Source organism: Stegodyphus dumicola, chromosome 3, assembly GCF_044657685.1.
Source record: "Stegodyphus dumicola isolate Sdum_Otavi_A_Nest chromosome 3, ASM4465768v1".
Lineage (NCBI taxonomy): Eukaryota > Metazoa > Arthropoda > Arachnida > Araneae > Eresidae > Stegodyphus > Stegodyphus dumicola.
The window spans coordinates 164,093,537-164,105,707 of record NC_140770.1 but is presented as its reverse complement, the minus strand read 5'-3'; the positions used below and the strand labels follow the sequence as shown (position 1 = coordinate 164,105,707).

Genomic DNA, 12,171 nt, shown 5'->3' with positions numbered 1-12,171 from the left:
TGGATAATGAAAGGGGGCCAGACGGTTTTTTTCCCATTTCGTTGCCAATTTCGAACCAATTACAGCAAGCGCATAACTGTAATTCGTAATTTTTAAATAATCCTTTCATCGTGGAAAGTTCTTGGGGCAACGCTTATTTGTTTCGTGTTCGTTTATTCGTCTCGTATTAATTTTCGTCACATTTTGCATTATGCTTTCATTGAATCTGCCAAGAAATGAAGTGGAGGCAATCCATTATTTCTAATGTGGTATTTTTTGAAAACCTCACGCATGCTCCAGTTCTTACGCAATGAAGTTGTGCGTGACCTTAGACCACAGTTTAAACTATAGTATACGCACTAGTAATGGTACACTACATTAATTTTAGTGGCACAACTTTTATGCAAAATTTAAATGATTAATCAAAATGAAGCATCTTTTGGTGCGTATATTGGTACACGACAGTACATAATGGTACGTATATTTTGGTTTTTAGTTATGTGGTACAAAATTTAAAAAAATTGACAACGTCTGGCATAGACCATTGGCTGGTGCACTTGCGGATTGTGGCAGTAGAAGCCTTCAATAAAACAGACGTTGAATTTTTAAACTGTCAAAAACTGTTATTGACGATAATTGAATGCTGCGGTGGAAGCCTGAAGATGATTAGAATTGAGGGCAAGACAATTGGAGGATACAATTTAGTTCTAACAGCACGATACAACGATAAGCATGGCTTTATTCCTACTTTATTCCATAAGGCATGTTGAGATACATTTTAGAAGATTTTACGGTCTAGAAAATGCATCTATGAAGAAAGAAGTTACTTAAAGAACATTGTTTTCTGAGTTTCGGGGACATTTAGAGGGCAATGAATTTCAAAGTTTGATATTTGTATCATTCATATTGACTTGCAGAACTCGATTTAGCATATACGCGTTATCTTAATTGTTTCCATTTAATTTATCCAACTCTAGAGTTTCATTTATACACGGATCAACGTTTATTTATCAACATTGACTGTATACTAGCATAAGCTTTGAAAAGAAGTTAACAACAATTTTAAAGGATTTCTATCGACTGAAAATAACGCTAAAGAAATTGCACAGATTACAAAAGCAATTAGCTGCGAAAAGTGATCAGATATAGAAGAAGGACAAGCCAAAAATTTATCGTGAAATGATAAATGAAGAAGTGGATATTTTATAACACCAGCCAACAGCGAAAGCAGCGATAAAGAAGATAAAGTATCGTCTATGCATAAAAAGTCAAACGAATTGTTAAAAAAGTCACACGAACTATCTGAGTTTGCAATGGAAATTGACTCAAACGAAGAAACAAGAAGATATTTTATGAGAGGCTTTGAAAAACCCTGCACTCCTTGTAGAGATATTAGGTTAATTGGAAAACCGGAGAGATGGAAAATCAGCAACCGCCTTCGACGGGAATCGAACCACGGGCCTCTGGAATACCGTCCCAGAGTGCAGAACCACTACACCACGAAGGCACGCTGGGAAAGCGGGAGAGATAACTTATATCCTTACTGCTACACTTTTAAAATATTGCGTCACTCAATGTCTCAAATAAAAAATAACCACTTAATAATTGCATAATGTGCTTACTAAGCAGAAAAAAAAAATTCTTTCAACTAACACCTTTGTTTTTTTTTTTTTTTTTTTTTTTTTTTTTTTTGTTTTTGTTTTTTTTACTTCCTTGTACGAAGTAAATTATCGTTATCTTCGGCTATAATATCTCGAAGAAAATATCTATTTTCACCGCTCTCAAATTAATTAAATTATGTTTTTTTCGTGACATCTATATGTTCGGACAGAGTAAAGGAGTCTTACCCAAAGAGGATTGTAAAATGGATTAAAAATACATTCAGAAGAGATTTTTTCTGTGACGTCTATATCTACGTACGTATCTCATAAAGAAGTAGCCTCAGAACGTTTCAGTTTAGCATGTATGATTGCTATAACTTGTAGATGTGCACTTCTCTTTTTGTTTGCAATCGACCCGCACTGAAAATATGTAACTATACATATATACAACCACTCTGTTACCCGGCTCGGTGAGCTCAGTACTTTTATTTTTTTATGTTGGTAAATTGTGCATTTTTTGCTTTAAAAATGATTGAATTATGTTATTCTTACATTTCAGTTACGACTTTTATGCCTTTAGTTAATCTGCATGTCATAGTTGTAGAATTATCAACAGTTTAAAAATTTAAGTGGCGCTAAGCCTAGCGAGGTAGCCGTTTGTTTACATTTGAAAGTCTTAGAATAGTGAATCAAGTTATAGAACAGAAAGAATGGTGAATTATGTTTGTTGGTGCACCGATTTCAGTGTCCTTTTGCACAGTGGTACCAAAAGCTAACTTTCAATTTTGTGCACTGAAAATTCGGGTTTGGCGTTGAAACTCTATTTTTAATAGGAAAAACTGTTTTTTTAAATGCTTTCAATTGTATTTGGTGTTTTAGGTTTTTCTGTATTTTAAAATTTTTAATGAAGATGTTTTGAGTTTTTATGTATTTTTGCCTTGTCGCGACGTGAGCACTGAATTAATTGAATGAGAACTAAATCTCTAACGAAATTTAAAAGAACTGGTAAATTAACATTGATTAACATTGATTCAATCAGGAAATACTTTCAGGAATTAAGTATAAAGTAAGTGCAGCAAAAAATGTATGTAATTTAATAGGCCATACAAGGAAGCTTTGTAGTGTCCACAACATATTTTTTCTTTTTATTTACAACAGTATTTAAATTCGTGTAAATTATATATATTTTCTTCATCTGAATCATACTTTTTTCAATAGAAAGTAACTTTGAGAAACTTCATTTTGCCGTAGGGGGTAAACCCCATTTGCTCTACGCATATGTAAGGCACATAGCCCCCACGTTAGGGGGGGCTATTTCAAAATACGTGGTTACGGTATACGTGTATTTTGTTACTTGTTAATCACGTAAAATTACAGCAAGCACTCTCCATCGTTCTGTAGTTATTTAAAATTGGTTAATTGAATAAGTGCCATTGTATAATACTGAATGCTATGTTGTTTTGAATGATAAAAAAAGAATATTCTAATAATTTATAAGGTTTATCAATGTTAATTTACCAGTTCTTTTAAATTCTGAATCAGTGCTATCAATTCTCTCTTTCCATTTTCCAGCCAGAATGCAGATTAGTTAGCGTGTATTTAAGTGAGGATTTGAGATTGTTTAGACAGAGCGTGTTCTGCCTGTTGAATGGCCACGTTACTAGTTTGTCATTTTAAGATAAGCGTTTCTGTCTTCGTCATTGCTTTATTCTTGCAGTAAGCTCAAAAGCTACTTTCGCGTTTAAATTTTTCTGAGTAGCCTTGGGTTAATAGATGCTTAGATTTCATTTTAGTTTTAAAATTCTGCTTTTGAGTTCTCGTCATAATTGCTGGTGAATTGTAAGCACCAGGTATGCTTCTGTTCACCTTACTTACTTTTAAATAACAGGGACTTTTTGTAAACAGTTCTCAAGTTTCTGATCTTACTTCAAACTTAATGATAAGTCTTTTAATGCCTATCAAATAAGTGTTAAAATAGTGAAAGACTTTAAAACTTTAAGACTAATTTAAGAGACATTTTACGATTTTTGAAATCTGTCAGTGAATTTAGCACCAAACTTCTCGATCATATCATTAACTGTTGCAAAAATGTTCGTAAGATATGTTAAGCTTTGGTGTTTTTAAATGATTAATAAATACCGTAGAGAATAAATTATTTAAAAAAAAATCAAAATGTAGACATAGTGTTAGATTGTCATTAATATGAGCAATGTACACGAATTTGCAAAACAGAAGGGAAAAGTTGTTTTTTGCAGTCCCGCAGAATCGAGATTCTTAGTGCGCATGCGCTAGAATGAGACTTTAGGACATGACGTCAGCCTCGATGTTGAAGAAATATAGAGCGAAAGGTTTTGTCTGTCTACGAGAAGAATAGTCACAGTGTCTGGCCGGTGGCGGCCGCTATAGCAACAGAGCTAGTATATTTCAAATAGGGTCGAACCAAGGGTTGCTTTAGCGTTATTTTGTTTTTGGCGACTGTTAGCTGAGGGGAACACAGTTTTTCCTTCATGTTCAAGACACCCCTACGGAAAATGGGTCAAGGCTCGTTTCTGGGACAACAGACAGCTGCAGACTAACTGGCGAGAGCTTTTCTTATAATAGACAGACTGTAAAACTCTACAAGGCTTAATTTATAACTCTGTTTCATCTTAGACAAAGCGATAAATCGCTTACGAGTCTTACTGAGGAACTGCCACAAGTTACATTTAGTAAAAGGTCTATTCTCTACAAATTTAAATAATATGCTTACTTTTAAAGGAATCAGTTCCGCTTCTCATATCAGAGTCCTGTATATTAAGAGAGATGCCATTAATAATTCATTCATATAAAAAGCACTGGGTTTAAAATTGAAAAATAAAAAATAAAGTAAAATGATAACTTTGAAAGCGTAATGTTTACTTTGTTTTAGATTAAAAAAATTTAATTAATTCTAACTCCTACATGATGTTACAGAGAAAGAATAGCTCTGTCATTTAACATGCAGAGTTCAAAATTTAGAAGCATGTTTTCTACTTTTTAAAAATGTTAATGCATTTGGATTAATATTAAATAATAAGCGACATTACATAAACTCCAAAACAAATGAAAGGTTTTTATGGTTAGATAGGCGACATACTTCACGTTCAATTGGTTCATGATTTTCTTGAAAGCAACATAGCAAAAAATTCTGCAAAAAAGAAGAAAGAATATTTAGTAATAGGGTTAGAAAGAGGGGGGGAGGTAAAAATAGCAAGCAAGGCATGTTACAAAAAGTGTTAAATAATTATGCAATCAGGAAATACTTTCAGGGAATATTTCACAATATACATTCATGAAATGTTTCTTCTAAATGGCGTTTAAAGATTACTTACTTTCCTGAACAGCTTCTACAAATATTTTAACTGTTACTAAATAAAATACAGCTGAGAATGTAGTTGTTAATAAACTCACTAAATCTTAACAGTTTATCCTGTGTTTGTATAAAAATTAACTCGACATTCCGGACCAGGAAACATGACAAATCAAGTGCGCTCTTGCCTGGATTCGAAACACCGATTTTCCAGTGCTAAATGTGCTAATCACTTAAACCACCCACAAAGAAATGCGATAATTCCTTATATTCTCCCCACTTAAAGGGCAAATTCAAGTGGCAACGAGTTATTTTTTATCACATTTTAGTTTGGTTTCCACTAAGCAGACTTAGCTTGAATTTTTGAAGTCACAGAGCATCATAAATTAATTATGCCCTAGACGGATTCAAACCACAGGTGTTACATTTTCCAGTTGGATGTGCTAACCATTTACATACAGAGAGTATGCTGGGAGATAATGCGACAATTCGTTTTAAAAGAAACAAAATATTTGCATATGTGATTTATATTCTAGGAAAATTCAGTTCATAAAAATCTTCACAACTCATGCTGGATTTATACATCTCATATAAGAGAAAATATCTAAAAAAGTTCAAATATTTTATTTTCCGTGTCATACGCATGTAAGAACCCCGAAATATTTACACTCGATCGTGTCAAAAGCCACTGAACTTAATGGTAAATTATCCAAAGTTTTGGTCACCACGTAGGGATCGCCAGTGCTTCAAAGCAGGGTATGGGGGAAACCGGTTAGGGCCACTTCGTCTTACTTTTTACCTCCATGGGCAAACCCCACGAGAGGACGTTTGGATCGAGGCACATTTTGATTGCCTTCATGACGCACGGACACTATACATTTACAAACATCCATTTCTGCTCCGGGATTCGAACCTGAGCCGGTACTGTAGTAGTTTTCTCTAGCCACTGGGCAACAGGATGTTCGAATGCTGCAGCAATTAAAATGGCTGGCAACTGGGTGACTCCATCAACTAAGACATAAGTCTATCTTGCAGATGATCTCATTTCCCTATAAATAAAATATATTCATCGTAGACACTAAAAGTTAAGAAACCTCAAAATTGAAACATTACTAATTTTTGTGGCATAAATTCTGTGGTCACTAGAATATTGATTGCGAACTACCATTATTTCGCTTGAGATATGTTTGTTGAAATTGGTTACTGCTTGTGTGGGTGATTCCAAGAATTGCATTTTTATGCAAAAAATACTTTTGCAGAAAATTTCATAACTAGACTTCCCAGAATTCACGAATATGATATAAGCAGGGGTGTTTGTGGGACCCCCAAAAATCCCCTGAAACTTTTACGGACTTACTACGACATTTTGGAGTTTCGAGAAGGGGGAGGGAGAAATGAAAAATTACAATTATGAAGTATTGAATGACCTAATTATAAAAGTTCAATGAATTACTTCTTTTGCAAAATTAATAACCATAAATTTTCAAACATATAAACTACTACATTTTATGTAAATATTTTAAATTACCTGAATTAATTCTTTAAAAAAAATTATCTAATTTCTGCTGCTTTTTTTATTTTCTGATGTTTGTGGGCTTGTCTTTCTTTGGTGGTGAACTTCATAATTGCAGGAAGGTTGACTTTTATTTTCCTCATTTACAGTTGAAGAAATTTCCTCAAGAACTGCACATGCAGAGGTAGAAGCAGTTTGCTTTTCTGCTAATGTAGAAGATTTTTCAGAGACTTTTATAGGTGATTCATCTGAAATACATGTTTTTAAGTCCTCTTGATATGTTTTCCAACTTCTGTTCATATTCAGTAAGAGATCTTTGTGAATTGGATCAGTCATTGGATTTTTTGAGCCATATTTTTCACATGAGGTTTCTTTAGAAGCTATTAAATCATAGTTAATAGTCTGCACTGCATCTAGGGAATCAATCTTAAGAGAGGTTCTATAGTCAGTGACAAGTGTATCCATTAAGTTGAATGCACTTTCCACTAATGGGCCATGGAATCAGCTAAGGCAGGCTTTGACCAATTTAGCCAATGTAATATACTTATAATCATTTGTGAAATCATCTTTTAAATTAAAAACTTTAGACCAATATTTATCAATTGTACACTTGACTTGATTTCCACTTTCATCAGATGTGTAGAGCATTTCTTTGGTGATATCAATATCACTCTGGTATAACCTTATTTCAGCTTCTACTTTTGACTTTTCATTATCACTAAAAATATGGGACATAAAAGATGATAATTTTTCAAAAGCTAATATTGTACTGGTTTTACCTTTTAGCTCCGGATCTAATGCTGCAAAACTAATTAGATATGAATTTTTAAGGGGTAATTTCTGTTTCATATGCTGTGCTGTATTAGTATAAGCTTTCATCAGAGAAATTTGGAATTCTTTTGCTATTGGATGATTTTTTGATAATTTCTTCAGGAGAGTGGAAGCTTCTGCACCAGTAAATATTACTTTGCTAGGTAGATGGAATTCTGGATTTGTGACATCAACCTTTAATAAATCATTATAAGATGTGCACTCCATATTTTCTGGCTTCATAAAAAAAGAGAAAAATTTTGATATCAATTTATAAATACTGGAATGTATTAAATGAAGCATTGTTTTTTTTATTTCAAATAATTTAATATATGTGTTGAACTCTGGTAATAGTGCTGAATATAATGCCATATGCAATAAAGTTTTGTTTTGCATAACAAATAACCCATTTAGTATTCTTTTTTTCCGAGCTAAAGCATCCTTTGTGAGTTGTTGGGAATGCAAGCAAGAATACACCCCTTCAACAATTTTTTCTTCTGAGCTGCAGAAATATTTCTTTTATTGTATATAGTTTCAACATAAGAAAAATAATCCCCTTTATCAGTTTTATCCAAGTAGTGAAAATAAAATGCAATAAGAGCATCCCACAGATCTTTGATTCTTTCTAAAACACATAAAATGTACACCCACCTATGGTCTGGTCTCTTGAAGGGCTTAAGTTTTTTAATGGCAAGGGATTCACAAATTTTGAAAAAATTTTCTCTTTTACTGCAGCTTTTCATATCAAAATAGATGTTATCAAACAAATCTTCTAAGTATCTATCAAAACATGAAGCAAATTTTTTTGCACAGTTATTAGCTGTGTGACATGTGTCACCATCAAAATCTAATAAGTGGGGTGCTTTGTTTGATCGTAGTCTGGTTTCAACACCTTTTTTTTTTCCACGTATGGTGTTACATGAGTCCATTAATACACTAATTAAGTTTGCCCATGGAATATTATTATCTTCAATAGTATTAACAACTGCTTTAAAAACAGCTTCTGAATTGCAAGATTCCATCTTTAGATATGCAAAATGATGAACTACAACTTCATTTTGATTGTTGTCATAAAACTGCACCAATATTGCCAGTATACTTTCATGAGCATTGCTAGTACTTTCATCCAAATTTAGAGAAAATGGAGTCTTCTTGAAAGTTTTAATGATATTTTCCTTAATAGTTTTTGCGAGCCCATATTTCATCTTATAACATGCAGTAGTCCTGGACATTTCCAACGAGTTTAGTGCCGTTTGATCGCGGCTCAACTGTTTGCAAAGTTCAATTAAATTGGGAGCTACATTGAAAGAAAGAGAATTCTCGCCGATAAACGAAGTTGTTAACACCTCTTGGCGTGCTTTTCTTGTCACTATATCCAATGGCTGAGCATCAGTCTCCAGTAAGTCATCAGTATTTTTTGAATTAGCATAATTACTTAAAGTCATTGAATGTCTAATGCACTTTGAATATTTTATGTGCGTCACAGTTTTAGAATGATTTGTGAAAGCCTTGAATCCTTCCCCACCATACTTCAGCAGTGAGTTACAAAAAAAAAAAAAAAAAAAAAAAAAAACACAATATATGCTTGTCCAGCAACATTTATTTTCTTGCACCATGTGCCGATGGTATCCCCATTACCATCTCTCCGTTCAATCCAATTCCACCTAAATGCATTCCGGACACCTTCTTCTAATTGTATAATATCACTATTTATATCGAGAAATTTCATAGTGAAATTCTCTTGCGTACATAAATAAAAAAATATTTCAATAAACGAAACGAAAAATTTACACGTGCATCAATAAATGAAACGAAAATTTTACACAGCGGAGGAAAAAAAGTTGAGAAGCGATCAATGACAAATAGCTAATACGGCGAAAAATCCCCCTTCTCTACTTTTTTGCGCCACGCCAGGAGAGATAAGACCTTTGAACCCAGAGTCACGTGATCGCACATCTGGTCGAACGAAGTCTCTCCCTTTTTTTTCTGCCGCATCTACTTGCCGAAAAGAATCCAGAAGAGAATGTCCGAGAACCGGGGGAATGAGTCATAACTGGCAATAAGGAAAGAACAAAAAAGAAGTTTTTCCCCCCTTTTCACGCATTATCACTGCCTTTGGAGAAAGAAAGGAAAAGTTTTCACCACACACACTGACCTTGCGTTTTCTGCTTTCAAAGCAAACAAAATTATCCAGATCAAATAAATAATTCATTATTATTCCTACTTTCTTATAAACGACGATCCCCGGAATTTCCGGGTATCGAAGTTCAAAATCCCCGGAATTCCGGGGTTTCCCCGGAGCACAAACACCCCTGATATAAGTAAACTCGACAAAACGTTTTAGAAAATCCTATTTGAAATTAATTGAAATTTTTGGAAAGAATAAAAATCTTGAAGCAATTATCTCGATAGCTTAAGTTAAAAGTATTACCTGAACTTATGCAAGGTGTCACGTTATGACTGCATGAACTCTGCAGGGCTATATTACTCACTCAAAATATATAAAATGACTGAGTAACTATACGTTAACAACCCTCATTTTGCTGTAAGGTTTATGCGGTCTACACGGGACATGCATCTTAATATAAATTATTTCGAGGAAATTTCAGATAATTAGTATTAACTTAAATTAATTTTTATTATTAAACTTATATTCATTAACTTAATCAGAAACTTATATTAATTAAACATTATGTAAATTTATGAAACTTGATAAAATAAGAATATGAAAAATACCTTTTCACTACAGAAAGTGTAACTTAAAAACACCACCAAACCCTGAAAAAAAAATTAAATAAAATGACATGAATAATTTTATATTATAAGAAAGTGACATAATGCAAATAAATGTACCAAGTATGAACAAATTCTTACATTAGAAATAGTTTTAATAATTTTCACGTTATATTACGAACAAGCATCATTATAAATCTCAGTTTTTAAGTTCATATGAAATTTACCGTGTGTATTGACTAATCTCATTTATCTGACCTCATCATCGGAACAAGTCCACGAAATTTATCGTTGAAAGGAGTATAAAATGACATCTGTCGTTGAAAAGAGCTTTGGGAACCATACAGGTTACAATACGTTCCAGTTCCATCCAGATTTTATAGGACAGAACTTTTCGGGGGTGCGGCGCAAGGGTCTCCCATCCCTCTTTCCCTACCACCAAATCACATGAAAGGACTTTCGGCTAGCCATATATTTAGAGTGCCACCATGCCGCAAAGACACTGTAGATTCACAAACATTCATGCCTTCTCCGGGGTCCGAACCCGGTCCTTCGATATGGCAGTCAGAGTCATTAACCACAATCCAGTTTTGGAGGCAAAATTTATAAATTTACAGCAGAACTAGTTACTATTATAACCTGTTACGTATATAAAAATATTTGTTATTTCGTTTTTAAAGTGACCGCTGCCATCGCACCAAAGTTGGCAAAGTTTAATCGCCTAAGCAGTAACATGGAAATGTGGCTAAAGATAATAAGGAAATACCAAGTAATTACATTCTTGAAAGAACTAGCAAAAGCAATAAACATTATATTAATTTTACTACATAACAGCAATTACGTTTGGAATTTTTCACAAATTATTAATACGATTTTATTAACTCTTTCGCACCAATATCTGTTCCCCTCTAAAACGCCCATGTATATGGATTTCCTTCCCTTCTGTCGAGTAGAATACTGCAATTTTAACAATATCCTACTTAAGTGCAGTTTTCCCTTAGCACAGGATTGCAAGCATCAATAGCTAAACGTTGAAGCCAAATGAAGGAAAAGGGAGATGATTGGCATGTCATTTAGCAAGTCGCCAATGAGCTACGCTTAACGTGATGAGGGAAAGCACCAGATAGAAAATGGACATAGGTGTTCGGGCGACGTGCCAATGTTTGAATGCACAGGCATTAACGGGCGATTTCGTTGTGAAAGATTTAAGTGAAATATTTCAAATTACAATTTTATTAAAATTACATTTTTGTCGACAGATATAGTAAGCAAACTTTAAATTGATACATACCACAGTGACAGAACTTGTTGCGAAGAAATACTCATAAATCTTCAGTTCAAAATTTACGTATAAAATACTAGCCATCGACATAAGTAAAAGAGTAGTAGTAAGCAAAAGTGAACGATGTAAGAGTTTGATTCTGTATAAAAAAGAAAATATATGTTATATGCATATCGCTTAGTTTATTGCTGTAACATCTCATTCATTTAGTTAGCATTTACTCAATAAATAATGCAAAATAAGTTCTAGAAAATGCTTAATACTTAAAATGTATTAATAGGCTTAACTTATATGTAAGTAAATTCGGTGTTAGGGTGATAAGTTTTAACAGAAAGATCATCTATACTTTTCACTAGCTGTTAAATTTCAACACAGTTTTTAATATTCTGGCCAAGATGATATAATAGGTAAAATTAAGCATTTCGGTGCAGAAAATAAAAACGACGCTAATGTGCGCTTTCCGGGAACTGAACCACGATCTTCATTTGCTAAGTAGATGTGCTAATCTCCTACAGCAGGACAGGACACACAAGGGAATCGACAATTCCTTATACTCTTTCTCACTTAAAGAGCGACTGGAGAGATAATGCCGAGTTATTGCACCACCCATATTTTAATTATGGCGCCCCTGTATATTCCATTATATTTTACGAAGCCAGTCAAAATAATAAACCATTGTGCTTTCGTCAGAATTTGAATCACGGAGTTCCATTTTCCAGCTGGATATGTTAATAACTTACACCACTACAGCACGCAGAGCGAATGTTTTAAGTCCTCACAATATTAGACACTGGAGTTCCAAGAATCAGTGTGTTTCTAGCTCCACCCATTTCCTCTCAAATGACGCCAGCTGAAGAACATTATCCACTGAAGCCTCCAGAGATCAGAGTCATCAACCGGGTGGCTATCTGGCACATGATTGCAA

At 33.8% G+C, this 12,171-nt stretch overlaps 1 protein-coding gene across 2 annotated transcripts in view; it reads right to left on the bottom strand.

Moving 5' to 3' along the window:
- Positions 1–12,171, bottom strand: part of LOC118186215 (uncharacterized) — a 695,790-nt gene that overhangs the window by 12,169 nt on the left and 671,450 nt on the right. Inside the window, exons 28-31 of one of the 2 annotated variants that reach the window (XM_085813564.1) lie at positions 11,256–11,385; positions 9,968–10,009; positions 4,696–4,746; positions 4,330–4,366 (exon numbers count right to left, since the gene is read on the bottom strand). In XM_085813564.1, coding sequence (XP_085669690.1) covers positions 4,330–4,366; positions 4,696–4,746; positions 9,968–10,009; positions 11,256–11,385 — 260 coding nt within the window. The remainder of the gene's footprint in view (positions 1–4,329; positions 4,367–4,695; positions 4,747–9,967; positions 10,010–11,255; positions 11,386–12,171) is intronic. The other variant, XM_085813565.1, reaches the window with a different exon arrangement.